Raw genomic sequence first — 22,053 nt, 5'->3', positions numbered from 1 at the left:
CCATTCCCATTTTCCCACCCCGATCCAAAATTCCAATTCCAATTCAACCATAATCGAAAACATACAGGGGTATCTCTAAAACGTTCACATATCACATAACAACACACTTCCCCTCCCTTTTCCCATTCCTCCTGACTCCAGCCCCCTCACTAACATCCGTCCACCCCGCACTACTAGCCCCATCCCTATCCTTCTTCAACGTCTTCTTCTCGCGCATACTCTGCCTCCACCCCCTCTTCTTCGCATCTTTGATATTCTTCGCCGCACTGCGCTCCGCTCTACTTAGCTGTCTGCTAATTGTTGATTTCTGTGTGTAGTATGCAGAAGGCTCGTGTTGCTCCCTCGCGCTGTGTATCGTCTCCAGTCTTGGCATAGGGGGTGCTGGTCTTAGGGGCGAGAAACTGGCCTGGCGGGACCCGAAACTGCTGCGATGGTCAGGTGGGGATGTGAAGGGACGGGAACCAACTGCTACACGAGGGGCCATGTAAGAGTGGGCCTGTTCGTGTTGCGAGGGGCTTTGGTTGGTGCCCCAGGTTTGGCGGTCGGTGCTACGTCCTGCGGGCCCTTGGGGGCCCATGGAACTTCCCGAAAGGCGGCGCGGAGGGCGCGAGGGGTCGATTATGCTGAGGGGTCGGCCAGTGCGGTTGTTTAGGCGGGCCAGTTGTTCAGGGCTTGGAGAGGAGAATCCGGGGCCTGAGGATGCGGGACCGCTGACTGAGCGGGTGGTGTTCACGGGGGCGGTGTCACTTCGTTTCCAGATGGGAAGAGGCTCCTCGGACATTCCTTGCAGGCTACCATTGGCGGGAAGGGTTTCCGCTCGTCTTTGTAGCAAAGGCTCCGGCTCCGACTCTGGGCTTGCTTGCGGAACATGAGAATACCGTACGGGAGCAGATGGTTGTGATTCGATGAACTGCCGTCGGTTCTGCGCTACTGGAGCTTGAGGAGGTAGCTTAGTTAAGTGGTGCTCTTGAGTTGACCTAGTAGGTACTTCTTTGCGAACCGATTCTCGATTTGGCCTTAATGGCAAAGTGATATCAGAACTTTGTTCGGTTCCTGCTCCTGACGCATCTTCCCAATCTCGCAAACGACGGTCCAAGATAACGTCGGTCGGCTGTGTACCAAGGGGAGCAGGAGAGACAGGCTGTTGCAGAGTAGCTATCATTTCTGGCGAGGGAGAAGGAATAGGGGAAGAAACAGTGTCGTTTGTGGGAGCCCCAACAGGTCGCCTCGTAATCTGGTTAACTGGCGCTGTGGTGACTTCTGCTCTGGTTTCTGGTATCCTCTCTATTTGACCTCGCTCTCTTTCTGCGCGCTCATAATTGGCCTGCTGCCTATTGGTCAGATCCCTATTCGCCTGTTCTCTATTCGCCTGTTCCCTGTTCGCCTGCTCCCAGTTTATTCGCTCCCAATTGACTCGGTCTCTAGCAGCCCGTTCGCTAGTGCTTAGTTCCGTATTCTCTGGTTCTCTTCGATTGTCTGTATTCATTCGACTTTCTGGTTCCCTTCGAAGAGCAGGTGGAGGAGTTCCAGGTGGAGATACATCGTAAAGATCATCAAAATCGTCAGGAGCCATCGTTACTGGCCGCGGACGCTCTTCCTCCAACGATAGTCGGTCCATCGTCTGTGTAGTCGTATCACTCATACTCCTATGAAATGAATAGGTTTCTCTCCTCGATCCACGAGAACTAGTGGAAGCAATTGTACGGGATCGAGATAAGCCACCAGAGTTTGGACTGGGGAAGTCGAAACTTGCGAAACTTGAAGGGCGGTGAGTTTGTGCACGCTGAAGGTTGGAGGCGGCAGCAGCCTCTGCTAAAATCGATCTCTGGATATGCTCAGGCAGCGGTGGTACTGGATCTTTTGTGTAAGGTGGAGGAGGTGGGACCCAATTGTCTGCGTCACTTTCATGGGGATGTTCTTCGCGTCCATCTGCTCGACGATATTCGATATGTTCCTGCGCAACGGAACGCGGGTGTAGTCGCCGGTTCACTGCAGCAGCAGTTGCAGCGCGTCGAAGAGTCGTGCCAGATCGAGGACTGGTGTGAGAGTACGGGGCGTCAAATGCCTCTAGGTCCTCATAAACAGATGAAGTCTCGGAGTGCTCAGCTATAACGGTGTGCTGGCTTGCCCTTCTTTGGGCTAAGTTACTTGGAGCCGCATATGGATCTCCCAGATCATGATCGACCCTCGGCACTGGAGGTGGCTCAGGGTGCAGATCTTGGGTAGCTGACGTTACTGCACGGGAGACACGATTCCCTCTGCGCCGTGCAACAGTCCTTCTCCTTACAATAGCAACCTCGGTGTCCAAGTCCCTATGTTCCTCTTCCAAAATCTCAGGTTCGTTGTTTCCCACTTCAATGGTGATTATTCTTTTCTTTCCATCTGTCGCTGCATAGTCAAAATCGAGTATTGAAATGCGGCCTCCATCGATAGGGCTCATTCCATCGTCTTCGCTTATAGGGGATGTGTTTACAATGCCCGGTGCCACAGCCACCAGTCTTTCGCCATGAAATGACGTTTGCATATCGTTGACCCAAGCCATCGCGCTGACACGATCGAGACTTCCAATATTCCGACCTTCCACGAATGTGTTCCGAGCACGATCGCACAAAAGCTGCCACTGCGGAGTCCTACCAATGCTCTCACGTAGTCTGTTGCCAGAACGCAGTGACGGAGCACTGTTGCGGCGTCCTGCCTGACTCAAAGGTGTGCTAGCTTCACTATCTGAATTGCTATTTGCTGCATTGCTAGGGTTCGGTAATGCCTCTAGATCTTCAGGGACTCCATATAGCCAAATGGATCCCTGGAATCCTGCAGCGACTAGATCTCCTAATTTACTAGCGGCTGGTAGAGTGCTGGGAAGTAGCTTTAGGATCGAACCAGACTCAGCTGTTGGGCCAGTAAAGTACGTCGTTCCATTGCGAAGATCGTCGATCCGGACAGCTCGGAACGTCTCAAACACTCGGTCATATGTGAACGTCCAGCTTGCCTCGTAATCTGTGGCGCTGGGAAGCAGTACCGCATGCGAACAATCTCGACTTCCATTAGGGAAAAGTATAGATGTCGTCCATAGAGCACTAACGCTCTCCTCTGGTAAACTCGCACCGGGATTGTAATAAGGTGCTGTGAGAACAACTGTGCTGGGATTTCGTGACTGCATAGTACTTCCAAGAAGTTGTGTTCCATCCTTCGAAAAAGCCAAGGAGTCTACGCCATAGCATTTCACCGCTCTCCGTTCCGTACTTGTTCTCTCTGGCTCGAGTGATGAGACTTCGACTCCCGAATCATACGCGGCAGCCAATACTGCCCCTGTAGGTGACAAGGCGATGGTTCGGGGGGTATGGTCCAAAGCAATAGCACAGGTATGCTTGGGGTGCTCGCCTGTCAGGTCGTATAGATCAATTTGAAGGTCTGTTGATAGAACGGCCAACAACGAGCCATCGTCTGTGATAGTCGTTGAAGCTGGTCTCCGCAAGATCTTCAGCTCGCGTTTAATCGTAACCTCTGGCCCTGTCACATCTAATATATGGATTCGTGAAGAGCTATATGCCAATACGTAATGTCCTCCTGGAGACAGACTGAAATGAAAAGCTTCACCACCGGGCGCGGAGGAAGAACTTATAGAGGTTGACACCAGACTGATGACTGTCTCTTGTGGCCGTAGGTATGCTTCAAATAGGTTTCGTTTAATCTCCTGCGCGAAGAGTCTGCGAAGTCGTGGTAGGCTATCTTCGTCCGCTGGGACCATGAATGCATGGTGTATTGCAGAGTAGGAGGGGCATCGAGCTAGGTGGTGTGTGTACAGATGTGCCTGCTGTGATACCACGCGCCATTTTCGATTTAATACAATCAGCGATGCGAATCCGTTCGGGTTGGTGAGCTGCAAGATTCTGGAGAATGTAAGTGTCAGCTGGAGAATCGGATAGCCTCGCGATATGCAACTCACTGTTCAATGATTTCATCAGGAAGCCTCTCAATTGCGGGGTTTGCCTTCGGTTTGAAGCCCCCCACAGACTTCTTCTCTCCATCTGGAGGCATGATGATGGTTCTGGAGGTTGTCTTTTGGAATCTCCTCCAGCTTCCCGTATCTGGGTCGAAATAAAGTCGTGGTGCGTGCGTCGGGCCCGCCTTTAGATCCATGGTGATGGTGATGTGTGGAATAGTCGGATTGTATGGTTTGAAGTAGGAGAATCATTGAATTAGAAGAAAAGAATTATACGTGTTGTTGGAATTGGGGTAACACGGGTTAAATGATACAGTAGAATTGTTGGATACACAAGCTGGTTCCCCTCTATTACTCGTATTTGCGGTGCGCGCGTCGCAGTAACGTTTAGTGAACAGGGGGTTTGCACCGAGGTTTTTTGCGGTGATGTTTCAGCTTTCGTGCAATTATTTGCAGTAATGTATGTGGTGAGAGATGATTAAAGAGAGAACAACGAAAGAGAGAAACTGAAAGTAAGAAAAAGGACCGAGGCCAAATCGTATAAACGGTTCCTACGGAGTCGTTCAGTATGATTCCCAGATGGATCTACAAGTATAAGTTTATTTATGGGTGTCGATCAGTGCCTAGGGCCGGGAGTCAGCGTCTAAAGAGGCAGCTGTTGGTGGGATAGAAGGGAAGGGTAGTAGGGTACCTAGGGTGCCTCGGGTGCGATCCAGATTCGGTGATGCAGCAATGCAGTAATGCTTAAAAGACCTACCTACTGTACACCTAAGTTTGCATGTACCTGGGCGAGGCTGCAATAATCATTCGGATGTGCACTAGGTACAATACGAAGACACTTGATCTTACTGTTGCATCGCAGTATATCAATAATTCTAAGCCTCAATAATGAATATAAATGTGAGTGGTGAGGGCATGCTACAGTAGACCGATAGCTGTGCTGCACGCAGATAGGCGCAAAGCATGGACCTGGCCCTGGTTTCTTAGAGTTTCAACCTAATCACGTGTACAGTATAGTAAAAAGTATATAATCATTTTCACTTTACTTAAATATCCGGATAAGAGGAACAAATTGTCAAGTAAAAACTATAATCTCAAAGGTTCAACGAAACATACCTACTTATCCTATATGTGACTAATACAGGAGGTATACAATATCACGTGTATCTCATCTAGTATCGATTTGTAAGCAACAACGCGCTACTCGAGATGGAGTGATTTCTTATTTCTGCGGCAAACTCATCATCGACACCTCATCCATGACATCCCAGGCTTGTCTGCTCCATCTCTGCTACCGCTCACCATGCCACTTTGTGACTACGAGGAACTTGCCAAGACTCTAGTAGAAAACTTTAACCTCCTGGCAGATGAAGTACAACTCCTCAGCGACAGGAAAATTATCCTGGAGCACAAATTGAATTATGCTCACAGCCAGGTCAGTTCCAAAGTTCTTTCTTCCTTCCAACAACCTTCTACTATGTGATGAGAAACTTAGCTCTAGATCTGGAGCTGCCACTAACAGCGACGACCGACAACAACCATGTATCCTGATTCGTAGTTTTTGCATCATACATTCCTGTACAGATTTAGTAATATCTTTCACTGACCAGCCTCTTCATAGTATCAATTACTCGCCGACAAGTATGCCCCATCTGATCCGGAGATCTCAAGCACTTTGGCAAAGCTACAACTCCCGCCGGATCTCCAAGTCTCAACTCCCGATCCGGCAGGTTTCGTTCCATTACCACAGCGGAGACAAAGAGCATCCAAGCTGCAGACTGCAGTAGCTATACGCGACGGGAGGAAGGCGGCACAGCTTCTCTCGGAGTTCGGAGGCACGACCGGATCTACAAGTATATCCGGCGCAAGTAGTAATGTGCGATTGTCTGCGCCTCGTACATCTCTCTCGACAGTGCTAGAACAAGATTTTACCGTCCCAGGGAAGAAGAGTTCATTGCTTTGTCCGTTTGCTCGTCCTACCAAGCCTCCTAGCACGATGGTGTCAGGTCGTCCATTGACGCCGTCTGATGCTAAAGATCCTACACCTCATCAGTCCGCCGATCCAATCTGTGCTGCAATGTATGCAGAGACAATGTCATCACCCCCTCCATCGGCTACAGGCTCCGCGGCGAAGTGTCCAATTCGATATCTTGATCAGCACTCACCAGAAGAGGTTGCACGCTACTTCGAGACCCACAAGCATGAGATCCCACGAAGTCACGAAGTATGTGTGAAGCGTTACCAAAGAAACGAAAATGATATCAGGAAGCTTGATGCAAAGTATGGCAACCTTGTCAGCATGATTCAAGGCCTCGGTCAAACGCATCAACCTATGTTACCCTCAGACCTACACGAACAAGACGAGGACATGGAACTTGAGCGCACATCCAATGAACGAGTAGAGAACTGGGCTAAAGCCGTAAGTGCAGATGGTGTAGGCATTGAAGAAGACCTTATAGAGAATAGAGAAGAGGAGGATGTAGAAGAGGACGATAGAGAGAGCAGATTTGATCGGCCATTGAAGGAGGTTCGAGTTGGAGAGTCTCCAAGTCGACCTTGGGGTATACGAGTACCGATATTTGATGAACCTCCCAAACAACGACCTGTCTCTCCGCCCCCGGCACCTGTATCTGCAGAACACATACCAAAGCCGGCTGGGAAGTGTCCCTTTGGCCATGGCCAGGGCAGTCTGGAAGATCCTCTTATCCAAGAATCTCCTCAGGCGATCGAGCAAGAAGAGCGACCTACCGGCAAGTGTCCCTTTGGTCATGGGCAAGAGGCACCATCAGGCCCGAAGAGAGTGCAACAGCAAGAGCGACCTGCCGGTATATGTCCGGTGGATCATGGGCAGAAAGCCGAAGAAGCAGAACAACCTCCTGTCATTCAGACCCAGCCGACTTTCATTCAAACTCCTCAAATACCAACAGTGGGCGGTAATTCGGCCCAGATGATATTCACGGGCCCAGTATTTATCGGGTACCCCATGGAGCAGGCTATGGCTTTCATGCAGCAGTACAATAAGGGGGCATTATGAGTGATGAGATTGTTTATGACATTAGCATGGCGTTAGAGCACGGTTCTACAGGCGTTCAGGGCATTGTACCTTTAGCGGCATGCATCAGTCCTTTGGACATACATAATAAATTCTATGGACAATTCCGTCTTTGTAATCAAAACGTTTCTGCAACCTTTCAGAACAGGTTCTCCTCATTTCGCGCCTCTTTAACTTTAACTTTATTGTTTCTAACCAAAACGCCATCGTCCCATCCAGACCAAGCCATATATATCCCAAATGCAATCATTTATCAGCCGACCGTTTCTAAAAGTCGTATATATAGTACATATGCTCTTCCCTAATCTCTCCCCCTGCTTGTTTTCGTCTTCGGATCCTCATCGGCATCCCCAGAAGCAAATACATCCCCTTCTCCCCCCGAAAGCTCATCCCTATACCCCGTCTCCCCCGTCTCCTGATCTTCAAACACACCCTCATCATTATCCCACAGACTGATATCATCATCATTCATCAACGCGGCCGCATCAGCATCCCCCGCCTCGGCAGAATCACTATACTCCCTCCCCACAACCACATCCCCTGCCCTTTGTCCATCCTCCAACTCCTCGATCTCGAGCTCCCTAGCCCTAGCAATCGTCTTTTGATAAATAATCCACCCAACGGCAACACCAAGCACACCGCCAACGATAATAGAAATGTAGTTGATGGCCTTCGTCCCCGCATCCATCTTGCCCCCCTCACTCTCTGCAATAACCGCCAATCTCGACCCGATAAAAACGTGAATCAGTAACTTCGGACTCGAAATCGCCGTCGCCAGCGCAAAACTAAGTGGGTTCACTGTAGGGAACGTAGACATGGCCGCATTACTCAAACTATACGGCAGCGGACAAAAGCGTATCATGCACAGAATCTTCAAGCCATCATGTTTCAGCGTCAACGCTAGGGCCTCGAACCGCTTATCCTGTCCCACAAGCCTATGCACATAGCTGCTGAGCACCGTCCGACTCGCCATGAACGATGCGAGACTACCTACAATGGTGGCTGAGGCTACAATGAACCAGCCGTTCGGGAAGCCGTACACGAAGCCGGCGATTGTGACGGAGGTGCTGTAGCCGATCAACGGCGGGAAGGCGCAGCTGAATGTCATGAGCCAGAGGATTATCCAGCCGCCGGTTACGGAATGCCATTTCTTTGCTGCGGGGGCTAGGAAGCCGAAGATGCGCTCGCTGTATACCAAGAACAATATCCCGAACACGAGGGATATGAGGAGGGCTATGATAGCGGCGATTCGTTGGGGGATGGAGAGGGACTGGAAGGTCTTGAGGAGTTGGCGCTGCACTTTGTAGGCGGAGGCGAGGATCTGGTCTTTGAGGGAACTTGGGGGCGTCGAACGCTGCGAGTAGGGCGAGTTGGTGTTTGCGCGCCGGGTGGAGGAAGATATGCGGCGGGACCAGGGGGGGCGTGTCGTTTCTGGAGAGGGCGAGGGGAGGGGCGAGATGGGGAGGGCGAGAGCCTTTGCTGTGCTGCTGTAGTCTGCTGGCATTTTGTGTATAGCTAGCTAGCTCAGCTCCGGATGCAGAGGGAATAGTTTGTAGGTTCTGCGAGTTGGATATCCAAAGGGGGTTGAGAGCTCGAGCTACCTCTGCTGATTCATCGAGTCTTTGGAGTGAGAAGTGAGGTTGTTGATGCGAGCTGGCGTTGGGAGCGGTTTGATGTTGGCCGTGCTTGGGTGACGGAGACTTTTCTGAAACCAAGTGCTGACAAGACGCAGCTGGGTGAGGCGGCAGTATTAGTTTGCAACGAAGGATCGAAGCAAGAGCCGCACTTAAATATGCACTTATACAGTACGAGAATACCAAGGTATACTGAGTATTTTGATGAAAGCGAGGCCTTAAAGGTTACCCAGGTACAAGTAGGTAGCTTCGTATTGCAACGCTCTACTAGCTCCATGATGGTGACGGACGTAGGAAGATCTCCTTCCCATTCCAGCTCACTCGAGCGTTCCGACGATACAGGACAAGTCATGTGAGTTTACATATAATGGTAAATCCTGATGTACCAGTATTTCCAGAGGGGGACATTCGAGGGATTAGAAAAAAGCTGTAGAAATTCCCTTTTCACTTGCGAGATTTACTTGGAAGCCATAGCAAGAAAGTCACCTTTGTAAATTGGTATATAATTTTCTAGTAGTAAGGATAAAGGAGTAAATGCACGACAAGTGCGCTAACATTATACTTTTTGGTAGAGAAAATCCCCAGCCAGTAATTCCTGGATTGACCTACCTAGTTACGCTCATGTAGCCTTGGGTGAAAATGCTTTCCAACAGACTTCTTACATGCTCACGAATCCTGGGACTTGACATGGCATGGGTGGCTCTTTCCTACGGTATATTGATGACTAGGCTTTTGTAGAAGGGAATTATGAAGAGGCTAAGCTTTGTACCTTGGACTTTTCTTTGTAGTATAAAGAGTTCCTTTCTTCGTATTCCTTATTTTTAGCTGCACCCAGGGATGTTTGAAGGTCATAAGTCGGAGCCAATCATATATCCCTAAATTGTTAGCGTGTTCTCCCCAGATCATTCAGTTTGGTGGTGCCCTTCCTTCCCTGTCCCAGCCTAGACAGCCAGATCCTAGCCTCACTACTTGAACCCGAACCTCACGCCTCGTCCCCTCCCTCCTTACTTTCTTATACTCTACTTCCCCTCAACCTTTCCTACTCCCCTCGCTGACCATGATAACTTCGCATTCCGAGTCGACGATGTAAGAGCCTGGTGCCTTCCGTTGTCGTACATCGCCGTTTCCCATCTTGCGCCATTTGCTTATTGCATTTCAGCTCGCACCTTCCCTCCGGTTATCCACAAAGTTCGACATCCATACCACCTATCTTTCGTTGATTTTTCATTTAATCCAACCTTGAACACTTTACACAGAATCTAATTACCTTCTGCGATACCTACAACATCTGCGAAAATGCTGTCTGACGCGACGTACGAGATATGCCTCCCGCTCCTGACGGATGCTGCCCTTGACGACGAAGAGAGGACCGACAGGCTGGAGGAGTTGCTGAAGAAGGAAACCACCCTTGTTGGAGCTCCGCTCGAGAATGCCGTCCTGAGTGTGCTTTGGAGGTACAGGGAGCAGACCACGAATCCCTCGTCCCCCCCGCCGTTGCGGCATACTGTATTACGTCGCCCTTCTCCCGCCCCATGGCCGATCCCTCGCGGGAGCACTCCGATATCCTCGTCTCCTCGTCTGGGTGTCAGTCCCCTTGCTCCGCCTGGATTTGTGCCACCATCTTTCAATAGAAACAAGTCCGGAACCGCTTCCCCCTTCACGTCTCCCCGCCCTTCTCCAAGGCTTGCTTTTTCCAGCCCTGCAATTCCTCACAGCCCCAGTCTGAACGCATATGAATTTCCGACCGATACAGGTCCTACCCAAGATATATATGGAGATTATGGAAGCGACAATGTCGACTGGCTGGTGAATGATGATGGCGTGAGCATTACCCCTTCATCATCTGGTCAAAGTGGTCTGAATGCAACTGCTGCCGAGTTCATGCAGCCGCAACAATCGGATATGAGCCCATATGATATGCTGCGCTCAATACTTGGTCCCGCAAAATCAGATGACGAGATCGAGGCTGCTCTTGCTATCCATGGTTACGATTTGAGTGCTACTATCAATGCATTCATGGAAGGCCAACTCACGGAAGGCACCACTATCCCTGTCCCGTCATCTGATGCAAAGAATGCTATTCTCATCGGAAAATCAATGGCTACGGAAATACCGCGTCCAATCACGCCAGCTGGACAGTTGCGAAGCGGTGTCGTCTGTCGGTTCTGGTTGTCCACTGGACAGTGTTTGAGGGCAGATTGCAGATTTAGCCATGATCTCAGTAACCATATATGCAAGTAAGTGATTTCTTTCTCAAACTTGACTTGTCTGCACCACATGCTTATTAATCTAGATATTGGGTCATGGGGAACTGCCTTGCAGGTGATACTTGCATATTTTCACATGATCCATCACACTTTATGAACCGACTTGCTCTTGAGGAGAGCAGTACACCTCCACTTCAAACTACCGCCGCACCAGGCTTCCAATTTACAGACTACAATGCATTCCCTTCATTGCAAGGTATGCAGGAGTTGTCAAACTCGTTCAATTCCACAAACGCTTTCAGTAATTATCAGGGAGGAAGTTTCACACCTCCTCCTGGCTTCAAAGCAATGCAAGGATATGCAAGTGATGGATCCAGTCAACGATCACGGCCTAGTAGTCGAGCACGAGAGCCAGCGGCTCCTTCTCTTGATGACACAGAAGCCTTCCCATCGCTTAGCGCCGTTGCTGCAAAAGGTGGCAAAAAGCACCATGGAAAGAGAGGCGGCCATGGCCACGGTCATAAAGAAAATATTCATCCCAGCTCTCTCGCCGAGGTTGTCAAAATGTCTCCATCTCCTGGGCCTGGTCTTATGAGACAGGGCGGGAAGATAGGCAGGAACGGTAGCTCCACAAGCATTCGAAATGGAGAGAACAGTGTTGCAGCTCAGGCCATTCCAAGTCCGCAACATGTTCCTTGGTTGGAAACTGGCGAAAGAGCCAATAAATCATACCTTAAAGCCAGACAAGATGCTATCAAGCATGGTGGCTTGAGGAATAAATTCTTACAAAGGTAATTTCCCCTTTGTTTCGTTTAACAATTCATCACTAACACAAAATAGTGCTGCCCAGGCTTGGAATCGTAATGATGCTCGTGCTGCTAAGGCTCTCAGCCTCAGGGGTCAAAGCGAAAACGATCTCATGCGAAAAGCTCACAGAGAAGCCGCCCGTGAGCTCTACGAAGAGCGAAATAAGCACGGCTCTTCAAGCGCCGAGCTTTACGTCGATCTTCATGGTCTACATCCAGAAGAAGCTGTCGAATACTTAGAACGAGTGCTCCTCGAATCCCAGAAAGAGATGAGACCGGTCTATGCCATCACGGGCACAGGCCACCACAGCAAAAACGGCAAGGATAAAGTCGGCAAAGCAATCCGCAACTTCCTCAACGAGTGGCGCTATGCTTACCGTGAGTTTTCTGTTCCTGGAGACAGGAATAATGTGGGTGGTATCTTGGGCATTGATGCCAGATCGTGGGACAAGACTCTTGCAAGACAGGGTGTCTCTATCGAGCCAGAGGCAAAGGAGGAGGTCGATATCCTTAATCAAGGTCACGAAGTGGGCAGTGGTAAAATAAAGTTGCTGGTCAGAGATGCACCGAAGGGCCCTAGCGTTAGTCGGTGACATGCACTTTACTTTAGGAAGAAAGAATAAATAAACTCGTAAAACATATCAACCGTGACCCTGTCCTGTTTACCTGTGCTTCTTATTCTATTATCATCGATCAGTCAATCGATCGATCACGACAGTAACTATAATCATTAGTACACTTCAGTTCCCCTTTATCATTCTTCAAGACATATATATAGCCCATCCTCATCATTTATCTTATCTCGAATGACTCTAAACTCACGACCGAGTCAATCCATACTCAATAAATTCTTCTCATCTTCGCTCACATCCCAAAGATACCTATCTATCTAATATCATAGTACTGTAACCAACACAAGAGCATTCAATATCCCCGATCGGGTTAGGCGCTCCTTAACCAAGCTCTCTGTCAAAACGTGTTAGAACGGTAAATCTGCCTAGGCTTGGGCATTATTTGGATGAGAATGGAGGATCTGGATCTGGGTAGAGGGATGGTGGATGTTGGTAGAGGAGGGGAGGGGGATGATATGTTTGTATGTATCTGTATCTGTAGATGGGTTGATCAAATAGATATGTCAATTTTAATATTGCATATAAATTACACATTCACTCACGGTCTACTCAATAACAAATACGGAATCCACGATATTTTGTATCACAGTATCTCAAGGGGAATGTTTCAAGAGGCCCGCCATAACTTATTAGTTGGTGTAGATAGGACTAAGAAGCGAATAGACAAGATGAGGTAGACGGATTTCTCAGACTAAGAATTTATAAGATATTGACTAACTTACCAACTCTATTGCAAAAAGGCCAATCGACCAGCCAGAGCGAATCAATCAAGTGGTAGTCTGTTCTATTCCTAGCCGGGCCCAGTAATCAACGAGTGGTATCTATGTAGTAACGAACTCCTGTCCGTAATGGAAATCCCAACTCCAAACAATGAATGATGAATCAATGCAGCAAGCATACTTCCAAAGCCCTTCCAAATGAAATATCCCATGAATGATGCGACCCCATCCGTGCTACACTATCGATCCCGACCACTAATTTGGATGCAATGGGCACTGTCCATTTTTCGTAATCCACCACCTTTTGATGCATGTCAAATGGAACCTACAAAAGCACTCCAACCTCGCCATATCCTGGCCAACCTCGTAATTGTCAAAGCAGATGGTGCACTCTGCCTCGTCCACGCAGTCTTTCTCTGTTGCCGTGTATTGAAACAGGCCGGACGCGCGATATGCGGTATATGTGTTTGCGGACGGTGCTGCATTCGCATTCGCCGCTGACCCTGGACTATTCTGCGCGTTTTGAGCGGGAGGTGCTGTGCCTGCGGTTCCTAGCGATGCGTTAATGATACACTGATTAACGTGGGCAGCCCGTAGGTCTTCGGCGTTTGGGAGACTGCTGAGTGGCAGTCGGCGGTGGCAGATCCAACATAAGTCCGCTTCGGGGATTCGCTGCTGTGCTGGGGCTCTTTGCGGCGGTGGGGGCAGTGTGGCTGCGTTTGCATGTGCTGAGGATTGTAGCAACATACCTGCCTGGTTCCCGGTAGGCTGCTGTTGTGGTCGTGGGTTTGGTAAAATCCCCTGATTAGATGCGTTAGTCCTTGCCATTTTTAGTCCAGAGGTTTGGGGGGAAACCTCGTGCCAAAGATCTTTGAGAAATTGACCAGGGCTCACCATGTTGGCGGAGTCACGCGAGGTGCCGCTGATCTGCTATGAAATTAGTAGGTGAAATGCTTAGGTTTGCGGACTAATAAGTGGGATAGAAGGAGAACGTACTGTGCTGCTCCGAGATCTAGCATCCCAAGGCTCTAGAGTCCTGTGCCTGTAATTCTGATCGTTGTAGCTACCGTATTGTATACTCGCAGAACTAAGAATGCTAGGCTCTCGGGGTACTCGGGCGGTATTTCGGAGAGCCTCGTGGAATGTTTCCAAGTTATTTGAGTGCCGCTGAGACTGGACATAAGAAGAGGATACCGCACTGGCAGAGCGACCCTGCCGATTCGGCGAGGAATAGAGTTGTGCAGATTCGTGGAAGGACGGTTGGGGAGGAGCGATGTTGGGATCCGGAACACATGGATTGCATAGTCTAACTCGTTCTCCTCCACCCAGAGTCGCAACTTCCCAAGAACTCCCAGCTCGGGCAGCATCTACATATGGTCGAGGAACACTAATACATGAGCCCATGGCTGCACCTTCGGTTGGTACCTGGACAATGTATTGATACGGGATGGTGATGCGATGTGGAGAACACGAGTTACAAACCACTCTTCCACATTTCCTGTAGGATGGTGTTAGTAAGTGGTCTGGGACTCATGAACTGTTGAAGATTCATCTAATCCAGCATATGCAGTGTGAATACGTACCTGCAGTGATGTTTTCGGACAAAAAAGCCTAGATTGATGATAAGTAGGTGAATCATGGAGCATTCTTAAAGGAGGGCATACTGAACTGTGTCCTACAAATGGGACAAAACGTAACCTCAGCATCTGGCTGCCACCTAGGTGTAACGACCTCCGATGCTTCAGCAGCCGCACGTCGATGTTGATTTTGGCTTGGGGGGCGAGAAACAAGCGATACATCTACTCCAGGAGGAGGCCCATGACCCTGGTGGGCCATTACTGAACGTGCCGAACTTGTTACTGATGTTGAAGAAGTTCTTCGAGGATTCGAAGGTCCGTCAAGTCGGGAAGGTCTATTCGTTCTCATTTCGTTCACAGATTCGTTTGCTTGAGAGCGCTTTTCACCCGTTCGCTGAGAAGCAGAATTGCCTCGACTCCGTGATTCTAGACCTGATGGAGATCCTGATTCCCTCCATCGCTCATATTCTCGACTAGATTCATTCACAGCCCCCTGAGACCCAGTCACGAAACCCTCGTTTAATACAGTATCTCTCGCATCTACTTGGGGATCCGAATGTTGAGTAGAACTTGACCCAGGATATGGCGGTAGAGGCCGCTCCTCTCTATTTGGACGATGCTGAATGGCCACGGAATATTTATCTGACCCGGGTCGGTTATCCATTTCGATTTAGATAGTAAAGATTATGGTGTATGGATTACTAGCAAGTAGTAGAGTATCGAAAAATTATCCTGGATGCTGGTTGATGGAAATCGGTGGTTGAGGTCTGTAGCTTTTGAAGAGCCACGCAGAGTCCTCTCAGAGTCAACCCTTGTCTTTAATAACCACTATCCTTCTCGCTATAATTGTCGATTCGCTCTCGCAGATAAAATCAATATCCAGTTCCGTATCAGCACCACAGTCCTGTTCACTGAACCTTGAGGATGTGGTTGTTCGTCGTCGTCTCGATTCGACCCTTGCCTCCACTTGACCACAACAAAAGCACTCTCCTTGCCTGTTCCTGGCACCTTCTTCGTCCAATATTGATCTCTCTTTATATGTCCGAAGTATACAGATAATTTTAATCCAACTTTCCCGGTCTGCTCGATTCGTTTTCTCACAGGTCGAGGCTCGAGTCAGGTCTCCGATTGTTTGCACCGCACTGCAAAACAAAATAAACAGATCAGCATACAGATCTCTTATAGCCATTTAACGTAGATAGACTGCACATACATGCCATAGGTCACTCACCCCTCACTTCTGTGTTGCCCTACTCGCTTTCCGTACGCTGTAGCCTGTACCCGCCGCTGCGTGGGGTACCTACTCTTTCCTTACAGATCTAGTCCACCACCTTCGTCTTCGGATTCTTAGGCAAGAAAGATCTGGGCAAGGTAATATAGATCAAAACAGAAGCAGTGATCAAAAGTTTAGACGGTGACGGTGATGCTCAAGTAAAGCATGGTATGGCATGGAACAAGGTTCATGATGTTGGTGTTTTACGGAGTAAGGTAAGCTCCCGCCGGCGATAAGATAGCAATAGTGCCGTGTTCTTCCGATTGATATTCGAGTAAGACAAAAGAAGGCATCTAGGCTAGGCAAGAATTTGGCTTGAGATTTGTGACAGTACCTAGTCATGTAATAATGTTTTAAGATAGAGCTTTGATCAAGTGGTTTGTAGGATGGTTACTCCTGCTATCGAATACTTGTTGTTTCTATTCGAAGCTCCTGCAGAGAGCGATTCAGGGCATGAAGCCGGAAGCGGGATTTTCCTCAATGGAGTAAGTGGGGGGATTTGTCCTTCAGTCACGTATATAATGCAAAGTTGACTGTAAATTTTCGTAATTCTATTGAGTGCAACGGGTCATTAAAAATCGAGTAGTATACGAGCTTCATGCTCATAAGATATTTAACCATCGAAAACTGAATCATAACCCAGCCGGGTCACATGCATGCTAAAATAGCAAACTCATCCATCACTCTATCGATTACAAAGTATCAATCATCTAATGCTCCAACAGTCTCAAGGAACCTTGAACCACGACATTCTCCAGAATCGATCCGGGAGGGACGTCAATCGTGCTGCCTTCTGTTGCTACAATGATAACCGTACCTTTGAGAGTGACTCCTCGGCCCAGATTGACTGCACCAGTGATGGTCAAGTGGTCAAGCTCGATGATCTTGGGAATACTACCAATACGCTTTTGGAAGTCCGAGACCTTCTTGAAGTCATTGCCAAGCTTGATGAGAGGAGCTGGGCCGAAACGGTTGGGGTCAATTTGTAATTGACCGTGCTTCAGCGAGTACAGATCCGACTTGACAAGCATCAGGTCAGAGCAAGTCTTGACTGGCAAGAAACGTCTTCTGGGAACATTGACACCATGAGCATTGTGGAAATGACGTATAGCAGCTCCGACGGCGGTCTCAAGTTGGACAATAGAGACATCTGACTCGCCCTTCTTGTCAGCTGGGATAGTCTTGTTGTTAGGAATAATCTCCATCTCGAGCTCATTGTTCTCAACGATACGCTTGACAGCCTTCAGGTTCAACCAAATGTTGTTGGTGTTGAAGTACTTGAACTTCTTGATGGACTTGAATTCGTTGGTGTGCTCTTTTGGCACTTGAGCGATTTCGAGAAGACGGACAGATCCTTCGTAGTCAATGATGGTTCCACCCTTGACATCGGCCTTGGTCTTGTCGGTCAATTCCATAATATATTCCGCCTTAGTCTCGACCATATGCTGGAGAATACGGAGATCGACAACCGCGCCCAAGTTGTCCACGTTGGAAAGGAAGAGAATCTCAACACCTCGGTCAATGAGCTTTTCGAGAATGCCCGAATTATAGAGGGACTCAAAGACATCTCCATGTCCAGGAGGGTACCAGTCAGAGATTGGAGAGTTGAATGTCTTTGGCGCTGGGAGCAGAGAGTCTTTCAAAATTCTAGGGTATCGGGATTGGTTGAAGGTCATAATATCAATGTTGTGGCCCTCGTATTTCTTGATGATGTTCTGGGTATCATCGTCTGTGTTGAAAGAGTTCATGAGAACGAAGGGAACGTTGACATCATAAGTTCGGTTGAGGTATTCGATCTGTCGGACGGAAAGGTCGAGGAAAGACATGCCATCACGAACTTCGATGACAGACTTGGGTCCAACGCATCCCATGGAGGTACCGAGACCACCGTTGAGCTTGAGAACAGCGAGTTTGTTCAGGAAAGAAACAGACTCGGAGTTGGCCAGCTCGTTGTAATCAACCACTTGGTTCGTTGCTGGTGGTGCAATACGATCCCAGTCACTACTTAATGATTAGCCTTTCGTATCGGAATGTTGATGCTTGCAAGCCTACAGTTGGTTTCCCTTCGCTTTGTCGTTCAGGTATCTGCGGAAAAGCGCAAAAAAGTTGTCCATTTCCGTCTCGAAGAGCTTCAAAATATTAGCTAGAGCTCGGGAACCACTTTTTGAGGGGAACGTACCTTCTTCTCGGTGGGATCTTCAACCGTGTCGGCGAGGTTGTTGAGGGCATTTCGCATTTGGCTCGCAGCTACAGATGTAGAGGTATTCTCGAAGGCCTGGTCATTATCTATCAGCTTTGCGATTTCTTGTATCGTTGGATGCTTGGAAATTGGAAGCGGCGTAGGCGTATCACGTTCAGCGTGATTGGGAGGTGTAGCAGACTGCGCAGAACTGCTGGCAGAAAGGTTGAAAGCATCCATGGTGCGAGATGGGCAAAGGGCAGGGTGCCGAGTGATGGGGGGTTCGGAAGGAATAGCAGATGTAAATCCTAAGTATCGGGGTAGAGCTTTGCTTTCGAGGTGTAGAGGGTCCTTTCCTGGTCTTTCCCAATGCAACAAGATGCCAGGCAGATAGACGCAGAGACCAACTGCTCCCATGACGTGATGCACGCCGGGGGTCCTTCCTTCCTCCTTCATTCCACGAGATGCGAGGAATTACGGGTCACTACTGGCCGCCCGAATGCCAATATGATAGAGCTGTTGGACATGCCAAACGTGCCCTAGACAAGGTCGTTTGATACCGCTCTCACGTTGATGTTGCAGAACCTAAAAGGAAAGAGAAAAAGGAAGAAAGAGATTCACTCACCATGTGCGATTGTGTCTTTCCATGATGCTTTCTGGCGAACTCGGCGTTCGCATCAGGAGCCCCTAGGCTCGAAGGCTTCAAATGTGCGGGCAACGCGCTCTTCAATGCGGATGCCATTGTGTGTGTAATTCGTGTTTCGTCCTTTCTTTCGAGATGCGAGGTTTGGGTTGAGGTTGGAGACTTGTTTCTGTGGGGGAGGATGGGATGGATGGCAGAAATCGGTGCCCAGGTAAATAGCGTAGCTTCTGAAAGGGGGGAAGCTTGCATTAGCCGATACACGGTTGCGGGTTGACGTAATTGTACAGAACTGAGTTGGAGACGCGGGTAGGAATTGGTACTTACGGAGGGAATTGAATGGAGTTGAATTGATGCTTCACAGAAGGTCAATGTTCTTGAGAAAAAGGGCAGGTGACAGTCGACGAGACGAGCTTTTATTCTATTTATCAAAACGTGGCTTGTTGTCTAGCAACCAGAGATTATTAAATTGTTCCGTCTCGAGTCGAGGCTGGGTATAAGGCCGAAAAGGTGTTAGAATAGTGGTACTGGCAAGGATCATCCAATCAACCTGATTTCCCTGCGCCTACCGAGATATCCCATCCCCTATCCGTTTTCGTTCTCTTTCTTCCCTCAACTGCTCTGCCCAACAGAAGGGAAGCCATGAAGGCTCAACTACCTACTCAACGTGTGGCGCATGGCTGTCGATATTCAACAACACCATCGAGTTGTCGGGATAGGTAAAGTGGTATGTATGTATTTTATAATATAACTTCTTTATAGATCTTCCCAAGTTCCCCCGGCACTTCTTCGCTCTCCCCTGAAAAGGGGTGGGTTTCACGGGCCTCAAATCTCGGATCCACCCAACAGCCCCCCGTTCCCCGTGCACACTTGAGGCTGATAATATTCTCAACTATTGATTCTTTCCGATGCACTATTTCTGTTCGTCCCGTCACTATGCATACCTTCTTCCAAGTTGGTACTCGAGTGCAAAGCTTGAATCTCAAGCACGAACTCCGACACGCGTTTGGTCTTGCTTGTACAACTTGTGAACCGTTGAAGTCGAAACGTGGGGGTTTACTTGAGATTCACTCACTTTCCATTCCGAGCACATGCCGCCCTTTCAAAGCTTCACCCAAGGGATGAAACCACCATGAAGTTCACGCTCAAGCATACAAGTATCTACTCATTTCTTTCTATGCCTGTAATGTTCAAATGCCAACCTACAACATAGCTCAAGTGAGATTGCGAAAGATTCCAGTCCCCTTAGGAAGGTTCGCCAGATTGGTACCAGCTTCGTGCTACGTCCACTATGGAATTGCTCGTGCCCGATTCGGCTTTTGTTGCATGTCGCAAAAATGACAGATGGTTTCTGTAAAAGGATCGTGGCGTCGGCATTGACGAAGCCTTTCGGTCTCGAACCACCAAGCCCAAGTCCTCACATCAACTCTGGTCGATTCGAAGAGGACCAGCTACAAGAGCCTCATATCCAGGCCATTGATAGGGAATTTTACTATTATACTCTCCTCCTTCATCGAATATTTCTTCTGATGGGCTACGGCCATCACCGTGGCCTTAGGCTTAATTTGGCCCTTTTTGATTCTCATTGTCACGATCATGATTTCCTAATAATTTTCAAAAGCGTAGTTTATGGAAAGTCTCACTATGATTTTTGAGTAATCAGACGGTCCTGCAACCCAGCGCTCACTCTCACGTTAGCATACTCTTGAAATCTCACTCTGATACGTCTCAGCAAAGCTTTCAAGTATACGATTTTAAATCATTGTTGAGCACCTTTTGTTTCTACAGTTCTACAATCTATGCTATGCTAGAGAGCATCATACTTTCTGACCAGAACACTTAAATAGCTAATGTGCGCGTAAACACATCTACTTCGAATGTCTAGTGTCCTGGGCCAAGCTTTCAAGCAGATGGTTGTCTTAGAAGAACGACATATCGACCTTGTCGCAGCCTGAAAAGCACACTGCATTCTAGAATAGACCTGAACCCCTCGATACAGTTGTCAATAAAGTGGACCAGAGTACTGACGGTTTGTTTTACCCCGCTTAAAGATTTGGAGATGCTCCAAACGGATAACTTAACAGCATACATCTATAGAAGAATGTAAACTTACAAACTTGCCCATCAATATTACTATGGAGCCAAATCATTAAAACAGAGAACAGAGCTCCGATAACTGCACACTGAGCCGTGCGGTTGAATGCCCTCACCGTCTGAGTTGCGGTCACCATGTATGTTGGTCTTACATGAATGAAGCAGAACAGGCGGTGGATCTTCCTTGCCAGACTATACAACACAGATTACTACTACTGACAACTTACTGTATCACTTCCAAAAAACAAAAACAAACACCTTGATTCCCCGCGAACCCGCTCACAACATTCTCATGTTCTTAACGCCGAAAGCAGAGAAGCATGTCCTAACACCGAGATGCTTAAGGCAAAATGCAACAAAACTTGATCTTAACACCGAGGATATTATCGGACTTTGAGGGCGACGTGCAACAAAACATTTCTTGGGATGTGTTTGGTGACTACTAAACAACGTCGGCCGCCACGTAGATATATATACAATTCAACGCCTCCATTTTGACAGCTACGATAGCCACGCGAGGAAAACAATTTTAAGAAGAGGTTATCTGCATTGTACTAATGCGCGGTGCCGTGGACTTGACGCAGGAGAGGAGATAGACTCCAAAGTTCGAGTAATTCAAAACTGCGGTAGGTGTTGTCTTCACTCCTCTCTAGGTGTTCCCTTTCCACCACTTTACAGCAGCAAATATAATCTTAAACGGCTTACAGGGTAAAGAAAATGACTCCGCGCAGTTTAAACTAACACTCTGTGGCCTGAGAAAGCTCGGCCAATATCCACCTGTTCTAGTAGGGTATAGCAGGAAGTAAAATATATACCTGTCAGCCATGACTGTTGAGTAATGGCCTCTCTGCCTCCGCGTTCCTGATATCTACCAACCTGAGTCTCCAGCCTCTCCACCATCCTGGCCGGTAAAGACTCCATACCTTCCACCAACCTTCCGACCTGGTCTTCCAGTTTGCCTGGATTCTCCATCCCACTTTGAATCCCACCACAGCAGCTCCCACAGCTAGAAAGGTAGCCAACACCGAAATGATACACGTGAGGAATGTGATAGTGGAAACATGACAGCCCAGAGGCCGAGTTCTAAGCTCCCACCGTTCTGACCAAAGCGGACAGATGTCTGGATTGTGTATTGGTGCAAGTATGGGAATCTTGGAGGTATTTGGGACACAGGTTGAGGACTCAAGTATGATTAGTATTTGCTCGAACCAGGAGATGTGGATCTTACTGATGGGCACCAGCTGCAAGGAGCTTGGTCCAGACAGCTTGAACATTCTTGATGTGGCCAGCATATACG

General features: G+C 48.5%; 7 protein-coding genes across 7 annotated transcripts; 2 read left to right on the top strand and 5 right to left on the bottom strand.

Moving 5' to 3' along the window:
* Nucleotides 1–91: 91 nt before the first annotated feature.
* On the bottom strand, nt 92–4,140 carry LHYA1_G000469 (uncharacterized protein; the record flags this gene model as incomplete). Its single annotated transcript, XM_031145461.1, has 2 exons — nt 92–3,890; nt 3,947–4,140. 2 exons carry the CDS (start codon nt 4,138–4,140, stop codon nt 92–94), a joined length of 3,993 nt encoding a protein of 1,330 aa, XP_031009175.1.
* A 1,106-nt stretch (nt 4,141–5,246) lies between these two features.
* Nucleotides 5,247–6,977, top strand: LHYA1_G000468 (uncharacterized protein; the record flags this gene model as incomplete). Its single annotated transcript, XM_031145460.1, has 2 exons — nt 5,247–5,378; nt 5,565–6,977. 2 exons carry the CDS (start codon nt 5,247–5,249, stop codon nt 6,975–6,977), a joined length of 1,545 nt encoding a protein of 514 aa, XP_031009174.1.
* Nucleotides 6,978–7,296: 319 nt separating this feature from the next.
* On the bottom strand, nt 7,297–8,499 carry tvp38 (Golgi apparatus membrane protein; the record flags this gene model as incomplete). Its single annotated transcript, XM_031145459.1, has 1 exon — nt 7,297–8,499. One exon carries the CDS (start codon nt 8,497–8,499, stop codon nt 7,297–7,299), a length of 1,203 nt encoding a protein of 400 aa, XP_031009171.1.
* A 1,426-nt stretch (nt 8,500–9,925) lies between these two features.
* On the top strand, nt 9,926–12,235 carry CID7 (Polyadenylate-binding protein-interacting protein; the record flags this gene model as incomplete). Its single annotated transcript, XM_031145458.1, has 3 exons — nt 9,926–10,866; nt 10,923–11,627; nt 11,677–12,235. 3 exons carry the CDS (start codon nt 9,926–9,928, stop codon nt 12,233–12,235), a joined length of 2,205 nt encoding a protein of 734 aa, XP_031009170.1.
* Nucleotides 12,236–16,553: 4,318 nt separating this feature from the next.
* On the bottom strand, nt 16,554–18,262 carry fyu1 (putative UTP--glucose-1-phosphate uridylyltransferase; the record flags this gene model as incomplete). The annotated part of the gene is made up of 3 exons (XM_031145457.1): nt 16,554–17,844; nt 17,896–17,972; nt 18,023–18,262. The coding sequence occupies 3 exons, from the start codon at nt 18,260–18,262 to the stop codon at nt 16,554–16,556; spliced, it is 1,608 nt and encodes a 535-aa protein (XP_031009173.1).
* Nucleotides 18,263–18,474: 212 nt separating this feature from the next.
* Nucleotides 18,475–18,764, bottom strand: LHYA1_G000464 (uncharacterized protein; the record flags this gene model as incomplete). The annotated part of the gene is made up of 2 exons (XM_031145456.1): nt 18,475–18,561; nt 18,648–18,764. The coding sequence occupies 2 exons, from the start codon at nt 18,762–18,764 to the stop codon at nt 18,475–18,477; spliced, it is 204 nt and encodes a 67-aa protein (XP_031009172.1).
* A 2,729-nt stretch (nt 18,765–21,493) lies between these two features.
* LHYA1_G000463 (uncharacterized protein) lies at nt 21,494–22,030 on the bottom strand (the record flags this gene model as incomplete). Its single annotated transcript, XM_031145455.1, has 2 exons — nt 21,494–21,533; nt 21,633–22,030. The coding sequence occupies 2 exons, from the start codon at nt 22,028–22,030 to the stop codon at nt 21,494–21,496; spliced, it is 438 nt and encodes a 145-aa protein (XP_031009167.1).
* Nucleotides 22,031–22,053: the final 23 nt, after the last annotated feature.

The sequence above is a fragment of the Lachnellula hyalina genome (assembly GCF_007821495.1).
Source record: "Lachnellula hyalina strain CBS 185.66 chromosome Unknown contig00007, whole genome shotgun sequence".
In the NCBI taxonomy this organism is placed as follows: domain Eukaryota; kingdom Fungi; phylum Ascomycota; class Leotiomycetes; order Helotiales; family Lachnaceae; genus Lachnellula; species Lachnellula hyalina.
This window is presented reverse-complemented; position numbering and strand designations above follow the sequence as displayed.